The following is a 17,595-nucleotide window of genomic DNA, read 5'->3' on the forward strand; positions in this document are numbered from 1 at the left end:
CGGCATTCCAATACATCCGATGTTTATAGAATTTCGTTTTTGTTTTTGGGTATAGATTTGAAGTGTACGTATTAGTTTATTACGGGTTGGGAAGTTATTTCATATTTAGGACAATAGATTTTCTGGGCACTATACGAGTCTTTAGAATAATGTTCTGGAGAGTTTGCTTTATATGATTAATCTATATACATACAGAGAATCTTTTAGGGAAAATGGCTATCTCTGTGCTACAACTTTTTTATTGGTCCTTGGTCGTTTTTTTATTGACCATCTGGTGCAGGTCAATCTCTCTCTGGAGCTTTCTTTCAAAGCTGGTTTTAGTAGACTACCGCAATTCCTATAAAAAAATAAATAAATAATATATTACTAGTTATTTGTTAAAAATGTATTTTATGTCACACCAGTTTTTTTTTTCCTTTGCGATATAAAAAGATGTAAATATGAATTACGAATCTGTCACCGCCAATATTACGAATGGTTTCATATCAGATTCTTGTATGCTTCAAAAAGCTATACATGAAAAAGGAATTAAAAAAAATTGAACCCGTCTTAAAGAAACTCAAAAGAGAGGACTTTCCTCTTGTGAAAAGTTGAAGACACTTGTCCTCTCTCTTTTTATTCCCTTCCCACCATCCTCAAAATCTTACAGAGAGAGAAGCTTCTTTTGTTGTTCCCTCTCTCTCTCTCTCTCTCTCCGTTGGCTGCCGGAGCACTGATTCTCGGTTGATGGAGAAGAATATTCTAGTGACCGGTGGTGCCGGTTACATCGGCAGTCACACTGTTCTTCAGCTCCTTCTCGGCGGCTACGCCACCGCTGTCGTCGACAACCTCGACAATTCCTCTCCCGTCGCGATCCGCCGCGTCAAGGAGCTCGCTGGCGATCATGGCAGATTTCTCACCTTCCACCAGGTCTGTTTTCCCTTTTTTTCTCTGTTTAGTTTCTGACGTTCCTGGTTTTCCGTGAATTTCGCTGATCGAGGCTGGAATCGGGATCTCTCTCGTCTCTGGATTCCGTGTTGTTACCTTACTCGGAATGCGATGAAGGTTCTTGGGGTTGGATTTGACTAAACTGCGTGATTTCTTCTAGTGTCGGTCGATTGCTGCTAGATCGAGTTCTCTGTCGGTTATTTGTAATATGGAAAATTCGGCAATGACATGGCTGATGCATCTCTCTTACCTGCAGATCGACCTTCGCGATAAACCCGCGCTTGAGAGACTCTTCTCCAGGACGAAGTGAGTTCACTTTGCCTTTTTTGACTTCTCTTCTGAGTGGAATTAGCTTTTCGCAGTGGAATCTGAACTACGGCCTGCAATCAAATGTTCATATCATATGATCAATACCACCCCTGAACCTCATGAGCTTTCAGTTTAATTTGGTAATTCTGATAGGATACGTGGGAGAGTAGCATTTAGAAGGAAGAGTTCAGGAAAAAGAGAATGGTAGTTGGGATTATTGATTGGATTTTGTAGGAATGTGAAGATGTTAAAGATCTGATCTGATCTGGAGCAATGTGATTCAACCTTATTCTTTCCTGTATGCTGTGTAGGTTTGATGCAGTGATACATTTTGCTGGATTGAAAGCAGTCGGTGAAAGCGTGGAGAAACCGCTGCTCTATTACAACAACAACCTCTTTGGCACAATTACACTATTGGAAGTAATGGCTGCACACGGGTGTAAAAATGTATCTCTTTTTTGCTCTTGTGATGTGGAATATATATATATATAGAGAGAACATCGACTGAGTTTCTGTCATCAATCGGTTCAGCTTGTATTTTCGTCATCGGCTACTGTATATGGCTGGCCAAAGGTGGTCCCGTGTACTGAAGAGTTCCCCTTATCAGCAGTGAATCCTTACGGAAGAACAAAGGTAATCTAGTAATCTTGATGCTAATGCGAAAGCTTCTTTTGGAGATTTACCTGGTATTTATTATGCATGCCTATGAAGTTGAAAATCTTTGGTATTGTCCACATTTTCAGCTCTGCATTGAGGATATTTGCCGCGACGTCCAGCATGCTGATCCTGAATGGAGAATCATATTGCTAAGATACTTTAATCCTGTTGGCACTCACCCTAGCGGTCACATTGGCGAGGATCCTTGTGGGATTCCAAATAATCTCATGCCTTATATCCAGCAAGTTGCTGTTGGTAGGCTTCCACATTTACAAGTTTATGGAACTGACTACAATACAAAAGATGGTACAGGGGTAAGACTTTCACCTATTGGCATAGAACTTTTCTGTTTCCAGTTTTACCTTCTTTATAGAGATACCAGTATTACCGTCACAGAGCCGTTTTGTCTTCCTTCTTTTTTTAATGACCATGCTATCTAAGGGTTCATTTTTTTTCACCTCAACTAGTGTACCCAATCCAAATATCCAATCAAGGCACACTTTCCAACTAATGTTCGATTTTCAGATTGCTGGTGTAACTTCGGACAAATAGTTTGTATCAAATTGGAACCCCATCATTTGTCTTAGTGGTTTATCATTGATTCACTAGAAACCAACCTGTTATTTTTTATGGAGGCTTTTTCGTACGACCATTGCATACTTGTTTAATGGCGATGCTAGAATCATTTCTCTCCCTCAGTTTTAAGGCTTACCCTGAATTGATATGTTGCTGTTCGTTCTAGCTCTCCTTCCTTCTCTGATGAATCACCTATTGACCTTTGTGGTAGTTCTATTTCAGGTACGTGACTACATTCACGTTGTTGATCTAGCAGATGGTCATATCTCTGCGCTTCAAAAGCTAGATGATCCTAAAATTGGTATGCCCTGAAGAACCTCATCGTCTAGACAGTTCATCTCCCATGATAATGTGGATTTGGTTTAGCTTCTACTGTGTAACAATGCTTGTTTTTATTTTTCAATTTGTGGGACTTGATCTCCTACTAGGCTGTGAGGTGTACAATCTGGGAACTGGGAAAGGAACAACGGTTTTAGAGATGGTTGCTGCCTTTGAAAAAGCTTCTGGAAAGGTATTAAGATCTCCTGCCTCACGCTTTCTTTCCCTCTATGCATACACAATTCTTGTACACAAACGCTATTTACCCGTCCTTCTTATCTTTCAAAACCTCGACAGTCGTTACATTAGAAATTATGACGTGTTTTCAGAAAATCCCGCTTGTGATGGCTGGACGAAGACCTGGTGATGCGGAGATTGTCTACGCTTCAACAGAAAAGGCCGAACGTGAGCTGAAGTGGAAGTACGTGTCATCACATGTCACCCTTAGAAGCTTTCAGTATTCCTTTTCATCCACATATTAGTAGGCCTTTGATCTATAGTAGGAGTGTCACTCATTACTGGGTGGTCTTGCCGAGTAACGTCAAGTTCGGGCATGGCGTAGATTTGGCCTGAGAGAGAAAAGTGAAATTTTGCAGGGCAAAGTACGGAATAGAGGAGATGTGTAGGGACCAATGGAGCTGGGCGAGCAAGAACCCTTACGGCTACGGCTCTCCACCAGACACATCACAAAGCTGAAACGGTTCTCTCTGTCTATGTTCTATTGTTTTGGTAACCTTTGTAAGAAACCTCGGCCAGTAAATTATTCCATTCGGACAGGTTAGGTCATATAGCTGTCTCTTATACACTATCAAGAGGTGGGGTAGTTTTGTTGTATTAACAGTAGAAAGGTGAGGACCCACTTACACATTGTTTTGTTCTTTGGTAATTTAAAAACCAGGAAGCGTAGCTCACATTCAAATTGGATCTTTTGCATGGGTTTTAGGGCTGTTTTATGTAATCCATCACTCCTTATTATGGATGCCCCCAATTATTTTCTAATTTTAAAAATGTATATCTCTATTCATTTCTACTATTCAATTTGAACACCCTTTGTATCTTCATTTGGATTTTCTGCTTTTTGGGATTAAAAGTTATGTTTGATTTTTTTTAACCAAAATATTTGCAATAATACATCCTAGTGGGGGAACCCCCGGTAGAAAGCCTTGCCGTTTTGGTAATTCCCTACAAAACGCCGTGCCATCTCACACGTCTCGGTTTAATTTCAAAAACCAACGATAAAAAATTGGAGCGACGAGGAAAAAAATAAAAAATGAAAAATTACCAAAACCTCATTGCCTTATTATATTATATAAACCGCTTTCCTTGGCTTTCACTCGCATTTCTTCTCCGAGTCTCAAATTTCAAAGGACTCGTCTTCTTTCTCTGTGGGGTTCGAAGTAGCCGTCGCAGATCCTTTCTCTCGCCGGCGACTCTTCACCCGCGGGGCCGTCAGATCTTGCGGATCTCTTCTTGCTGCAGCTATATTGTCGCCGAATTCGGCAGTTTTCCCTTTTCTTAGACTCAGCGAAAGCGGAAGAGGAGGATGGAGAATCTGATCTCTCTGGTGAACAAGATACAGAGAGCGTGCACGGCTCTCGGTGATCATGGAGAGTCCAGTGCGTTACCGACTCTCTGGGACTCCTTGCCGGCGATCGCTGTCGTTGGTGGACAGGTTTGCATTTCGATCATTCTAGTTCCTGTTTAACCCTGTTGTATATATTTGATGGAAGATCTGTTTCATATTCTGAGATCTTTGTTCGCCTGTTTCGATTCTGGGTTGATATTGATTGTTGAGGGGAATTTGAGAATTTCTTCGTCTAAACTTGTGGTATTCCCCTGAATTTGTCGCCTGTGAAAATCCTGGTTCGTGGAGAAGCGGAGTTAAAGAGCTTGTATTTGTAGACTAGTTTGGAATGTAATTGCTGTAAATGGGATTTGGACTTGTGGTTGATTTTACTTTGACTTCAGTACTTTCTAGTCAATCTATGTCATGGAGATGAAGTCCCACATTTTGATAATCGTGGAGGTTAGGGTGTTGAGGGATTTCCACAGAGTTGTGTTAGTTTTACATGCAGAAGATGTATTGTTATGAAAACCCGACTTGTAGTTTCTGTCCAATATTTATTGCTTTAGTACCAACTGAATGCACGGCCTTGAGTTTATTATGTTGGAGATCTTCTCATGGTATTGCCTCTGTTTTGTAACAGAGTTCAGGAAAGTCTTCAGTCCTGGAGAGTGTTGTTGGAAAGGATTTTTTACCTCGTGGATCCGGTAATTACATGCTTAACAGTTATTGATCTAATTTTAACCGGTATACCTTGTGTACTGAACACTACTTTTGTGGGAACTGTTTTTAGGTATTGTTACAAGAAGACCCCTTGTCTTGCAGTTGCATAAGATCGGTGATGGAACCCGGGAGTATGCAGAGTTTCTTCACCTTCCGAGGAAAAGGTTCACCGATTTTGGTGAGTATATCTGTCTCATTTCTACTTTTAAATTTCAACTTCATCTATATTGCTTTATATTGTTGATTTTGTTTATTTTGATCTCCACTACAGCTGCTGTGAGGAAGGAGATTCAGGACGAGACTGACAGAGAGACTGGCCGCACCAAGCAGATTTCCAGCGTTCCAATTCACCTTAGCATATATTCTCCCAATGGTTAGGATAAACTTTGAATTCTGTTTCAATTCTATTTGTCTTTTTCCTCTTGCTTCTGCATCAGTCTGTGCTCTTTTTCTGACATGTCATTATGTAATCCTCTATCCTCTTTATTGTGTAATGCAGTTGTCAACTTGACATTGATTGATCTTCCCGGGCTTACAAAAGTTGCTGTAGGTAAATTACACATACTAATTATCTGTCCTATGCTGGACCAATGTAGCAAGAAATTTAGTGTTTATCTTTAGAGCAGTACTGATGCTAGCAGAATTAGTCAGCTCATGATGTTTACTATGTCATCTCAACTTGGAAATGAGGGCTAAATTCTTCACTATAGTTGATTTAGTATGACACAATTCTACTTTTTGTTGATGCAGAGGGGCAACCAGACAGTATCGTGCAGGACATTGAGAACATGGTCCGATCCTTCATTGAAAAGGTAAAAGGGGTTGCTTATTCAGTTATTCTCCACCACTCTCTCTTCAAATTTTGTCAATAGATTATTTCTTAGGCAAGACATTTCTGTTCTTTCTTTGTTATTTTGCATAGGTTTACAGAATGAAGAAATTGACATTGTTGTGTTTTATGCTTATATAATTTTCTTTATAGCCCAATTGCATTATTTTGGCAATTTCACCTGCCAATCAAGATCTTGCTACATCAGATGCAATTAAAATTTCTCGTGAGGTTGATCCATCTGGTAAGCATTTTGCTAAGATTTCATTATCATATGTCTCTTCACTCTGGTAAGTTTTGCCATGGAAGAAATCAATGCCCTATGTTGTCACCTAAGGTGTTTAATACTCTTTGTGAACTTCACAGGGGAGAGAACATTTGGTGTTTTGACAAAGATAGATCTTATGGACAAGGGGACTGATGCAGTGGATGTAAGTCAGCTTATCTAATTGTTCTATAAAATTATATTACAGTATAATCAAGATGTTTGCTGCATTTATTTCAAGCTCAAAAATGCTGGTGTATGCGGAATGAATTTCTTTGTTTGTTTTATGATGTTCTGGCTGAAGCACAGGAAAGTTATTTATAAAGTGATCTGCTGGATGTTTCACATGACTGTTTATTCTAAGCTTTAGTGCATGTTCTATGCTTCTAGATTCTGGAGGGGAAATCTTACAAACTCAAGTTTCCGTGGGTTGGTGTTGTCAATCGTTCCCAAGCAGATATTAACAAGAATGTTGATATGATTGCTGCGCGGAGGAGAGAGCGGGAGTATTTTTCCAATACTCCGGAGTATAGGCACATGACTCACAGAATGGGTTCCGAGCATTTGGCGAAAATGCTCTCCAAGGTATCTATTTTTGCTGTAAGCTATATTGTTCCTAGTTCCTACCAGTTTTCGTAAGAATAATAAGGTCCTGGCATGGATTTATCAAGGGTAGTACCACCATGATATTTAGTTCGTTAGGTAAAGCAAGGCAAAACAGCTAGAGAATGGATGCAAGTGCAGCAGGAAGCAGCTATATTGTCGCCGAATTCGGCAGTTTTCCCTTTTCTTAGACTCAGCGAAAGCGGAAGAGGAGGATGGAGAATCTGATCTCTCTGCAATTTGCAACAGGGTTCTCTATTGTTTTGTTGAGAAACCAATCATCAACTTATGACTGAAACCATCACCTTATGGCTAATGTTTTAATTGCCAGCATCTAGAACAAGTGATCAAGTCAAGAATTCCAGGCATCCAGTCACTTATCCAAAAAACAATCTTGGAGCTGGAAACTGAATTGAGTCGCCTGGGGAAGCCCATTGCAGCCGATGCAGGAGTAAGATCGTGTCTTTGCATTTTGCTACTGTACATTATTATAGGTCTTTAGGGGCCGACTGGTTGCACCGCCGTCACCCGCAAACGGAGCGGTTGCGGGCGATTGAAAAACTGACTGGTTGAACCGCAACCAACCGCAACCGCAACCAAACTTGTGTTTTCTAATCGCAGCTTCCAACTTGCGTTTTGGTAGCGGTTTCCGACGTTTTGACAAAAAAACTAAAATATTTTTATTAGAAATTATATAAAACATTAATATATATATTGGTAATGATTTTGTTTAGTGTTATGATTTGATATTATTTTTTAGTATTATATTTTAATAAAAAAAATACAATAGTATAATTTTTAGGTTTAATAATGATTATTTTTAATAATTTTATAATATTTGACAATTTATATCAAAACGCAACCGCAACCGTAATGAATCATTCACTTCTAACTGCACCCACCCGCAATCGCTACTAACAGCAACTTCTCAACCAGTCAGCACTAATCATTTATAATCGCTATCAAACGTTTTGAAAACGCTGCCACCCGCAACCGCAACCGCTGCGGTACAACCAGTCGAACCCTTAGTGCGGGGATTATTAATGCTTTTCTTGTCCTGGTGCAGGGAAAGTTGCACTCTATCATGGAGATTTGTCGGCTTTTTGATCAAATATTCAAGGACCATCTTGATGGGGTGTATGTTCTTCAAAAACTCTTTTTATTAAATATTCTAACATGCCAGCATTTCACATTTCTACGACCACATCCCTGAATGTTTTAGCTTCTTTTAAAATAAGTGTATTTGTTATCATATAAAATAGGCGGCCTGGTGGAGAAAAGGTGTACAGTGTGTTTGATAACCACCTTCCGGCAGCACTAAAGAGACTCCAGTTCGACAAGCAACTCTCAATGGACAATATTCGGAAGCTTGTAACAGAGGCTGATGGTTACCAGCCTCACTTGGTTGCTCCAGAGCAAGGTTACCGCCGTCTCATTGAGTCCTCCCTCATCACCATCCGTGGCCCTGCCGAAGCATCTGTTGACGCTGTATGCTTTTTTTAAATATATATATATGTGTGTATATTTATATAATATAACATGTTAAAAAGAACTAACCGTAAAATTTTAAAATAAGAGAATCTCTCGTAATACTTTGTTTGGTTTTTTTTTCATTATAGGTTCACTCGATTTTGAAGGATCTGGTTCACAAGTCTGTCAGTGAAACCGTGGTACGTTTCTTTGCATGCCTAACCACATCAGCCCAAAAGCTGTCTTAAAATTCGAAACTTTAGAAATGGGGTGAATGGATTATGCGGTTGTGTGTGGTTTTCAGTTATGTTTTGCTCGGATCTTATTGATTGGAGTCTGTCTTGATTAAACATGCACAGGAATTGAAGCAATACCCGGCTCTTAGAGTTGAGGTAACGAATGCGGCCATAGGGTCACTCGACAGAATGAGAGAAGGGAGTAGGAAAGCGACGCTGCAGCTGGTGGACATGGAGACAAGTTACCTCACCGTTGATTTCTTCCGGAAGCTTCCTCAGGATGTAGAGAAGGGCGGTAACCCAACCCACTCTATTTTCGACAGATACAACGATTCTTATCTCAGACGCATTGGTAAAACTCTTTTATCATCAAGAATCAGCGATTATCTCCATATTCCGACTAGGTTTGGAATATAACTTTGTACATACCTGAACCAATGCAGGAATAACTTTAAGAACTTTCTTTTGTTTTTGTGGTTTTTCGGGCAGGATCGAACGTGTTGTCGTACGTGAACATGGTCTGCGCAAGTCTGCGTAACTCGATCCCAAAGTCCATCGTATACTGCCAAGTGCGAGAAGCAAAACGAAGCCTCCTCGACCATTTCTTCACGGAGCTCGGCACCATGGACGTAAGCTCTCTACACTATAAATTCCAATTTATAATAGTAATAAGCCTCTTTTTTTCTGAATAAAAAAAAATGTATGCGAAATATTATTATTACTATTACTACAGAAGAAGAGACTGTCAGCGTTGTTGAACGAAGACCCGGCGGTAATGGAGAGACGCAGCGCAATCTCGAAACGGCTGGAGTTATACAGGGCCGCTCAGTCCGAGATCGATGCCGTCGCTTGGTCCAAGTGACGTGCCTCCTCTAACCGACCGGTTCACTTCGGTTTAATGTATTTTGTATGAGTTTGGTTTTGGAAGAAGACGACACCTACCTCTCCCGTGTCGTCTCCTACATTACTATAAATACTATGATTTTTTTATTTAATATTATTATAGACTCTAGCACTTAAAATGAATTTTTTTTTAACTGTTTTTGGCGTCTAGAGTAAAGAGAGTACCAACAAACGAACAACAAACCGACAGCCACATCAAAATATATTTGCCTTGTAACTTTAAATTATCCGATATCTTGAAATAATGCAAAAATGGAAGAAACAGTATAAAAAAGGGGGCAAAATAATAAATGTCGGAGAATTTTAATCTTTCCAGCCCTCCTTGTAGAGTTTTCTGGAGGCCAGCCCTCTGGAAGAAACAGAGGGAGTGAGAGGCATCAATGGCGTTTTGGGAGCTTCTTCATCATCACCGTCACCATCACCATCACCGTCGCCATCGTCCCAATCATCTCCCCAATCGTTGTTCCACCCACCTTCTGTTTCTGTGTCTGTTTCCTTGTCGGCTTTCGACCCTTTGCTAGTAGACACTGGGAGCTCTTCCTCAAGCCTCTGGTATTTGTTCCCTATCCACTTGTTCTTCTTCCTGTAGAAATGGATGAACGCTGGGACGAGTACGAGGCCACACACGACGATGAAGAAGATGACGACGATTAGGGTTTGTGACCGGAAGTTTGCGATCGAGAAGCGAGAAACAGTGTCAGTGACCGAGTCATCGTTTCCAGCAGCATCCTCTGCAGATAATTCCTTCAAATCGAGTCTGCATTTTCCTTTACCAGCAGTCAGAACGATTGCTTTATCACTGGATTCTTGGCCTTTGATAGAAACCTTCACCTGCAAGAAACGATCTTTTCTTGTGAAACCCATCACATAACCACAAGACTATATATATATATGACAAAGTGTATCTCAATCTATGATTTTTTTTAATTCCTCCTCCTGTGACTGTTTGCTTTATTAGTCTTGTAGATTCACCCATCATTCTATAGAATAGCAGATCCATATCAGATGCGTCTACTTTCAAGCAGCAAGTTTCAAGAACCATGCAATATGGAAACACAGCTGCAAACAGGGCTTTGAACTTTTTTTTTCCATAGGTCAAAGGTACTCCAAGAGAAACGAATACAGAGATTTAACAAATCTTCAAGATATATAAGGAATGAAGTTTCCGCATATACCGTATAAATATACCTTCTTGTCTTCGTTTTTCAGGAGCTGAACTTTGCTCTTCTCCAACCGGACAAAAGCCGGAGCAGATATAGTTACAAGCAGGGGACTTTTGCCTTTGTTCTGGATCAAGAGTGAGAGACGAGGCGAATCTGTACAAATAAGAGCCACTATCAGACCCGAAAAAAACACAAAACCCTAAACTGAACTGAAAGAAAAAAGATCAAAACACTGCCTCCCCACCGAACTCACCATTTCCTGGAACTCGCAAACAAGCAACGAAATGATCTTCCTCATTGGTGCACATATTAGATGGGTCACATTCTTCCCCATGAAAGCCCTCTTTCTTCCTTGATGAGGTGTTCATATCCTCACTACCCATTTCATCATTTGCCCGCTTCTCTCCATAGTTTGCCTTTGATGATGCATCATCCAATTCCTCCTTTCCCTTCCTGATATCATCATTTCCCGTCGAATGCCATTGCTTATCCTCCATATTAACGGAATCATCTGTTTTCTTGGCATTGGTAGTATCATTGGTAACCAATTCGGACCCACCAAGTCTGGTATCAGTGGAATTCAAATCTGAGATCGAGCTTGAAATAACTTTTGCCTTTTCATCCACCTAATTGATTCATCGAAGTCAAAACAAACATCGATTCTACAATGCGAGCAACCGAAAAAGTTGAATCTGGGGAATTTTACATTCGTCACTTACCTCAGTGTCAGCGGAAGAACAATTGACAGCTACAAAAATCAAAGCAAGACCCACGAACAGAATGGAACTTTTCTCCATCTTAAAGATCAATTCAGCTCAAAAATCCACCGGAGGATCCCGATTCTTCTCAAATCAGGATCTAAATTATTGTTTTCGCAGCAAGAGGAACGATACGTGAACTGACCTCAAAAAACAACGTAGTTTCTAAATTTTGAGGTGGGTATTCCTTCTTCGGAATCTGTATTCATCTCAATCGGATAACCCCTGCTCCTCAAGATGAACCCTGATGTTCACTTTAGGGTTTGTGAACAAGAACAGGGGGTTCAATTGATGCAGAAAAATCTTGACTTTGTCCATTTTCTAATGACAAAAAGAAAGACGAGAGATGTTGACTCAGGGCGTTTGCCGTTTGGCCATATATACGACGTCGTTCTACTTAAAAAATATATTAAAATAGATCCATCATTGACTAATTATTTAGTAATATTAATTTCTTATTTAAAAACCTCTCAATATCTTCCTGAATTTTGGCATCACCTCCACAAATTAGCGTTTGTCCTTTGAAAGAAGATGTCGCTTCGCTTCTATGTAACAGTCCATAAAAGCATAAGGCCCAACACATTCTCATGGGCCTCTCTATATATATTCAGAGAGAAGCCCGAGAGCGCGATGTCCGTATGGCGCCAAAATCATTTCCTTAGGGCTTTCCAAAACTTTCATCCCTTCATTTCCATGGAGTGGGTGGGAATCAGATTTCAGGAGCTCACCGATGGATTCTTTACGTCGCTCGAAGAGAAGACGAAAGGACGGAAACAGAACTGGTTCGGTTGAATCCGACAAGGCATCGTCTCCGGTGGTCGTCTTCGCTCACGGTGCCGGCGCTCCCTCTTCTTCCGACTGGATGATCAAGTTCGCTCCCGCTCCTTGATCGCCTCAATTTTGTTTCTGTGGAGATAGATGTTTGTTCTGCGTGTGATTTTTTTGGACTGAACTTTGTTATATTCGCAGATTGTTTGAACCTTTTTAGTGTCTTTTGGTTTGATGCAGATGGAAGCATATGCTTAAGAAGGCGTTGCAAGCTGTTGAAGTTATCACTTTCGACTACCCTTGTTAGTAATCATAAGTTTATCATTTGGGTAAAATCATGGATGTGGATCAAGTTTGTGTTGCTAAAGTGATGGTAAACCTTCTGGGTCTTGATATGTATTATTGCAATGTGACGCCATTGGTAGACCTCTCTGGCGGCAAAAAGAGGGCTCCTCCAAAGGCTGAAAAATTGGTCGACTTTCACTTGGATGTGGTCAAAGAAACCGCTGCTAAATTCCCTGGCCATCCTTTGATCTTGGCTGGAAAATCCATGGGCTCAAGGTACAATTCGGCAATTTCTGCATATTTAGTGCCCCCTTTTCCGTCGGAGATGATACCGGTGTTCTATTCCTGTTCCTGCAATCTCCACAGGACTTATCTTTTAGGGATTGGAGTAACATTTTTTTTTCTCTTTTGTTTTGTGCTTGCCTATTAGTGTTGAGTTTGATGCTATCCCTTTCTGCGGTTTTCTTCCCCTCCTGTAGAGTAAGCTGCATGGTAGCCGTGAACGAAGAAATTACGGTGTCAGCTGTAATATGCTTGGGATATCCACTTAAGGTTTGTGCATTGTGCTTAGAATAGCCGGTTCAAGATTCTGGCTTGTCTGGAATGGCAGTGCTCTTGCTTCAGTGTTGAATGACAGTACTAGAGATTTTCTCCCGATCGTTTTATTTCTTTTCAGGGCATGAAGGGTGCGGTAAGGGACGAGATTCTACTTCAACTGAAAGTTCCTGTAATGTTTGTGCAGGTATTCTTTTCATCATTAATTACAGTTTACCCCATTCTAGGTTGCATATGATGGCATCCGAGACTAAATAGTCTTTTCGGCACCATGTAGCAAGTCAAGTTTATCTTTTTGCTATTGTCTGGTTTCCACTATCATTTGGTTGATCGATATGTGAGGGACTATGCTTATATTGCTTGTTTCCTTTTTGGTCAACGTTCTTATGGAATCTTCCTTCTTGTTTCTTCTGGCTATTGATGATTCTGGATTAAAGGGCAGCAAAGATTCTCTCTGTCCTCTAGATAAGCTTGAAACTGTGCGCAAGAAAATGAAACCCATGACAGAGTTACATGTGATTGATGGCGGTGATCACTCCTTCAAGATTGGGAAGAAGCACCTGGAAGCAAATGGCTTTACCCAAGAGGAATCTGAAGATCTAGCTCTCCAAGCAATAGCCTCTGTTGCTTCCAAAACTCTCTCCCGCAGATGACATCTTTCGCCAGACTTGGGATGCAATATTAATGGTAATCAATTTTGTATCTTGGCTGCTTATTTTTTAACTATTGGGCCTCGTTTTGTGGTGTCTACTATAACTGTGTTTGGTTGGCCTTTTCATGAAATAGATAGATTGTTTCGACTCATGATGTCATGTAGTCTTTTCTTCAATTCTTGCTGCAATTCTAGTCTTTTAATCTCGATTCTTACTAGGTTCTGCTGCAGTTGTAGACGTTTAGGCCTTAACATTCTTTGGATATAGTGATCCATAAAGATGAAGATAGGTAGATTCATAGAAGTAAGCTTACAAGGGACAGAAGACCACCTAAGCAAGTGTCTTTTATTTAGTAGTATAGTTATTGATTATACTGTCTCCTTGAAGCATCACTTCTGGTCACGGGGGAAGTCGGTTCAGTCGCTGTCACTTCCACTGCTGCTGTCACTGTTGCTGCAGTGGCCATCCTTGCTCTTCTTCTTGTGCTCAGATCGCTTCTTGTGCTTCTTCTCACCCTTCACATGGCAGTGAGCCTTGCTCTCTCCATGGCTCTTCTGGTGGCCGCCCATGAAGGTTCCGAGGCCATGAGCCTTGTGTGTCTCATGGCTGCTACCGAACGTCCCTAGGCCATGAGACTTGTGTGCCTCATGGCTGCTGTGGAATGATCCCTTGCCAGTCTCATGGCCGTAATGAGCGGATTGCCCGCCATGGCCCTTGAGGAGCCCATCTAGAATCCCATGGCTTTGGTGGTTCTGGGTCTGGCACGGGCCATGGCTCGGGTTCTTAGCCAAGTGGTGGTGGCTCTGGTCATGGCCGTAGCCATAGCCGTAGCCTTGGCCTTGAGACACCTCGTAGCAATCTTTCTCACGGAATTCGTAGCATTGCGCCATTGTGATAACACAAACGCAAATCACTTCAAGAGGGTCTCTTTTTTTTTCTGAAGGCTTTCCCTTGTGATTTGTGTTATGGTATTGGAGTGACTGAAGCTCAAATGCATTTATAGTGAGTGAAGCTCAAATCACTTCAAATTATTCCCGCTCGTGATGTTTGCCAACTTGAATAGATTCCAATGGTGGTGGTGTCTTGCCTTTGGTTTTTTTAAATAAATTATTTTATCTATCTTCTGCCACAAATAAGTATTCGTTCGATTTTGGAAAATAGTTTGTTCTCATTTCCCGAAAGGAAATTATGCAAAATTGTGTATGTTCCCAATCAAATTCTCTATAAATGAATTATAATTCCGAACCGTGATTAATTGAAAAATGTTAAAGCATCGAAATTGCTTATAGGGTTTATAAAATTTATTTGATATGATTTAGATATTGAAATTTATTAAGTCGAAATAGTTTAAAAAAAGTTTGAATTTGAATATCAAAATTACAATTAAAATTATAGAAACAATTTATTATTTAATTACTTTATTAAGTAGCATTCTTATCTACATATTATTATTTTTTTAAAAATACCTCAAAATTCATTCTTTCAATAAAATTTAAAAAGATGGAGGGGTCGAATAAATTCCATGGTAATGTGGCTGTCTATTTGTGAATTTGTTCCCAATTTTGAGGGTAATTGCTGTCAAGATTCGGATTCTCTGCTAGCATTTATCTCAATTTCGGTTCATAATAAAGGGTTTTGATCCGTTTAATATGTATGTGTGTGTATATATATATCCATTATATTATTAAGATAGAATTCTAACACTATCATATTAAAAATATATTCAATCGCTATAATAATATCAAAGCATTCTTTTCAATAATGTGCACAATTTTTTTATTATATCAATTTTTTTTGAAGTATATGAAAAACGGAACATAAAAGGCAAACCTAATTAATTATATTTATTACTTCGATTCGAAATATGGAAAAAAAAGGAAGCAATTAAGACAATAAAACTTCTCCACGCGCCACATTTCCCATTTTTGCTGGAAATGGCCTAAATCTCTGGACTATGTGGTCCGCAGAATTCTAGGCGGTGATGCTCACGCGCTCCGTACGCGCGTATGTTTAATTAGATGCGCTTAAATTTGTCTGCCCACTTGACTTGGCAATTCTCGAACATGTTTCCTCGTAATTCCATCAGAGGACCAACGAGGAAGGAACTCATATTATTAAATAGAGAACTGATATCCGTACGCATATATAATATATATATATATATATATATCTTTAACCCAATATAAATTCGATGGGGGGTTTTATAGAGAGTTCGAGCCTTCTCGGAAAGAAATTAAGGAAAATTGAAAATAATAAGGTCAAAATTTCTATTCATAGAATTATAATCTAAACTTGAAGAATGCAAAATAACATGCATAATCAAAATCCAAGCGAGAGTAAAATAATTTTGACAGAAACTTAAAATCATAATTTGGAAGAAAAATAGAAAACAAATCAAACATTAATATGAAAAGTTCTTTGTTATATCGGAAAAAATGACCAAAAAAATCTTGTACTCTTTCCATGTCAACGAAAAAATCATTTATTTATTTTATTACCAATTAAATGCTATATTTGGTATGATTAACCTATAAAATCCGAATTTTTTAAAAACTCGCCGGACAACTCAAACAAAAATGATGATATAACAATGACATGACTTCCACGTCATGGCCACATCATCATAATTATATCACATCATCATTTCAAACAAAATTTAAATTAAATAATTTATTTAAATTAATATATACATACAAATTCACACATACACATATATATTAAATATAAAATTACTTATAACTAATAAAACACATATATACTTATCTACAATAAATATATATATATATATATATATCATTTTTTAATATATATTGTATATACATTAGTTATAATTATTTTTATTTTGACATGCATATTAGTTATATATGTATATGTTACATGTATAACTAATATATATATATATATACATATTATTTTTAACAGATATTATATATATATATATGTTGATTATAATTACTTTTATTTTAATATGTATATTAGTTGTATATATATGTTGTATATATAACTAATATATATACATATACATATTATTTTTAATATATTATATGTACAATTATATATATATATATATTATGTATGTATATAAAATTAATTATAATTATTTTTATTTTAAGGGATAATTGCCAAAAAAAACCTTGTACTTTTTTATTACCAATTAAATCATATACTTGGTGTGATTAATCCATAAAACCCCGTACTTTTTAAAAATTCATCGAAAATCTCCTGCGAATGCCAACTCAAATAAAAATGATGATGTGGCAATGACATGACATGAACACGTCATCATAATTATGACACATCATCATTTCAAACAAAATTTAAATTAAATTAATATATATACATACAAATTCACACATTACTCTTTAAAAATAGGGGTAATCACCAAAAAAACCATGTACTTTTTCCAGGTCAACGAAAAAACCTTGTACTTTTTTATTACCAATTAAATCATATACTTGGTGTGATTAATCCATAAAACCCCGTACTTTTTAAAAATTCATCGAAAATCTCCTGCGAATGCCAACTCAAATAAAAATGATGATGTGGCAATGACATGACATGAACACGTCATCATAATTATGCCACATCATCATTTCAAACAAAATTTAAATTAAATTATTATATATACATACAAATTCACACATACATACATATATATATATATATATTAAATATAAAATTACTTATAACTAATAAAAAATATATGCATATTTACAATATATATATATATATATATATATTATAAATTATATTATAAATAATATATATACATATTATTTTTTAATATATATTGTATATATATATATATATATATTAGTTGTAATTATTTTTATTTTAATATGTATATTAGTTGTATATATATATATTGTATGTATAACTAATATATATGCATATATATATATATTATTTTTAATAGATATTTTATATATATGTTAATTATAATTATTTTTATTTTAATATGTATATTAGTAATATATGTATATGTTGTATAACTAATATAGATACATATACATATTATTTTTAATATATATTA

The 17,595-nt window shown here is 37.9% G+C and overlaps 5 protein-coding genes across 6 annotated transcripts; 3 read left to right on the forward strand and 2 right to left on the reverse strand.

The window, feature by feature from the left end:
• Window positions 1-430: 430 nt before the first annotated feature.
• LOC104817634 (UDP-glucose 4-epimerase 4) lies at window positions 431-3,799 on the forward strand. The gene is made up of 9 exons (XM_010546886.2): window positions 431-909; window positions 1,184-1,233; window positions 1,548-1,683; window positions 1,768-1,869; window positions 1,980-2,207; window positions 2,692-2,770; window positions 2,898-2,980; window positions 3,117-3,208; window positions 3,384-3,799. The coding sequence occupies exons 1-9, from the start codon at window positions 727-729 to the stop codon at window positions 3,481-3,483; spliced, it is 1,053 nt and encodes a 350-aa protein (XP_010545188.1). The 5' UTR covers window positions 431-726; the 3' UTR covers window positions 3,484-3,799.
• A 312-nt stretch (window positions 3,800-4,111) lies between these two features.
• On the forward strand, window positions 4,112-9,492 carry LOC104817640 (dynamin-related protein 1A). Of its 2 annotated transcripts, none has more exons than XR_772548.2 (16): window positions 4,112-4,459; window positions 4,995-5,058; window positions 5,145-5,252; window positions 5,346-5,447; window positions 5,574-5,624; window positions 5,825-5,886; window positions 6,057-6,147; window positions 6,270-6,334; window positions 6,559-6,753; window positions 7,103-7,222; window positions 7,838-7,908; window positions 8,034-8,259; window positions 8,391-8,441; window positions 8,601-8,881; window positions 8,967-9,106; window positions 9,211-9,492. XR_772548.2 is itself a non-coding variant. In XM_010546891.2 (16 exons), exons 1-16 carry the CDS (start codon window positions 4,331-4,333, stop codon window positions 9,337-9,339), a joined length of 1,833 nt encoding a protein of 610 aa, XP_010545193.1. In that variant the 5' UTR covers window positions 4,114-4,330; the 3' UTR covers window positions 9,340-9,492. The 2 variants fall into 2 exon arrangements, 1 of the variants encoding a protein (XP_010545193.1); XM_010546891.2 differs by having other exon boundaries at window positions 4,114-4,459; window positions 8,601-8,829.
• A 73-nt stretch (window positions 9,493-9,565) lies between these two features.
• LOC104817649 lies at window positions 9,566-11,625 on the reverse strand. Its single transcript, XM_010546901.2, has 4 exons — window positions 11,263-11,625; window positions 10,797-11,169; window positions 10,569-10,696; window positions 9,566-10,211 (listed from the first exon to the last, which is right to left on the reverse strand). Exons 1-4 carry the CDS (start codon window positions 11,338-11,340, stop codon window positions 9,684-9,686), a joined length of 1,107 nt encoding a protein of 368 aa, XP_010545203.1. The 5' UTR covers window positions 11,341-11,625; the 3' UTR covers window positions 9,566-9,683.
• Window positions 11,626-11,949: 324 nt separating this feature from the next.
• Window positions 11,950-13,750, forward strand: LOC104817658 (KAT8 regulatory NSL complex subunit 3). Its single transcript, XM_010546914.1, has 6 exons — window positions 11,950-12,171; window positions 12,310-12,371; window positions 12,495-12,630; window positions 12,834-12,906; window positions 13,031-13,096; window positions 13,347-13,750. Exons 1-6 carry the CDS (start codon window positions 12,032-12,034, stop codon window positions 13,560-13,562), a joined length of 693 nt encoding a protein of 230 aa, XP_010545216.1. The 5' UTR covers window positions 11,950-12,031; the 3' UTR covers window positions 13,563-13,750.
• Window positions 13,751-13,829: 79 nt separating this feature from the next.
• On the reverse strand, window positions 13,830-14,535 carry LOC104817667. The gene has a single exon (XM_010546926.2). It carries the CDS (start codon window positions 14,450-14,452, stop codon window positions 13,979-13,981), a length of 474 nt encoding a protein of 157 aa, XP_010545228.1. The 5' UTR covers window positions 14,453-14,535; the 3' UTR covers window positions 13,830-13,978.
• Between the last annotated feature and the right edge of the window lie 3,060 nt (window positions 14,536-17,595).

This window comes from Tarenaya hassleriana, unplaced genomic scaffold, assembly GCF_000463585.1.
Source record: "Tarenaya hassleriana unplaced genomic scaffold, ASM46358v1 Cleome1, whole genome shotgun sequence".
Classification (NCBI taxonomy): Eukaryota; Viridiplantae; Streptophyta; class Magnoliopsida; order Brassicales; family Cleomaceae; genus Tarenaya; species Tarenaya hassleriana.

What these genes read in the sequence shown, in the direction of transcription:
- LOC104817658 (XM_010546914.1), top strand. Translation starts at nt 12,032, where the DNA reads ATGGATTCTTTACGTCGCTCGAAGAGAAGACGAAAGGACGGAAACAGA. An exon ending in TATCACTTTCGACTACCCTT is followed by an intron (nt 12,372 to 12,494) that starts GTTAGTAATCAT and finishes CGCCATTGGTAG; the next exon opens with ACCTCTCTGGCGGCAAAAAG. An exon ending in GGAAAATCCATGGGCTCAAG is followed by an intron (nt 12,631 to 12,833) that starts GTACAATTCGGC and finishes CCCCTCCTGTAG; the next exon opens with AGTAAGCTGCATGGTAGCCG.
- LOC104817649 (XM_010546901.2), bottom strand. Translation starts at nt 11,340, where the DNA reads ATGGAGAAAAGTTCCATTCTGTTCGTGGGTCTTGCTTTGATTTTTGTA. An exon ending in GTTCTTCCGCTGACACTGAG is followed by an intron (nt 11,170 to 11,262) that starts GTAAGTGACGAA and finishes TGAATCAATTAG; the next exon opens with GTGGATGAAAAGGCAAAAGT. An exon ending in TGAAAAACGAAGACAAGAAG is followed by an intron (nt 10,212 to 10,568) that starts GTATATTTATAC and finishes CGTTTCTTGCAG; the next exon opens with GTGAAGGTTTCTATCAAAGG.
- LOC104817667 (XM_010546926.2), bottom strand. Translation starts at nt 14,452, where the DNA reads ATGGCGCAATGCTACGAATTCCGTGAGAAAGATTGCTACGAGGTGTCT.
- LOC104817634 (XM_010546886.2), top strand. Translation starts at nt 727, where the DNA reads ATGGAGAAGAATATTCTAGTGACCGGTGGTGCCGGTTACATCGGCAGT. An exon ending in GATTTCTCACCTTCCACCAG is followed by an intron (nt 910 to 1,183) that starts GTCTGTTTTCCC and finishes TCTTACCTGCAG; the next exon opens with ATCGACCTTCGCGATAAACC. An exon ending in ATACAAAAGATGGTACAGGG is followed by an intron (nt 2,208 to 2,691) that starts GTAAGACTTTCA and finishes GTTCTATTTCAG; the next exon opens with GTACGTGACTACATTCACGT.
- LOC104817640 (XM_010546891.2), top strand. Translation starts at nt 4,331, where the DNA reads ATGGAGAATCTGATCTCTCTGGTGAACAAGATACAGAGAGCGTGCACG. An exon ending in GAAAAGGTTCACCGATTTTG is followed by an intron (nt 5,253 to 5,345) that starts GTGAGTATATCT and finishes TCTCCACTACAG; the next exon opens with CTGCTGTGAGGAAGGAGATT. An exon ending in AAGGACCATCTTGATGGGGT is followed by an intron (nt 7,909 to 8,033) that starts GTATGTTCTTCA and finishes CATATAAAATAG; the next exon opens with GCGGCCTGGTGGAGAAAAGG.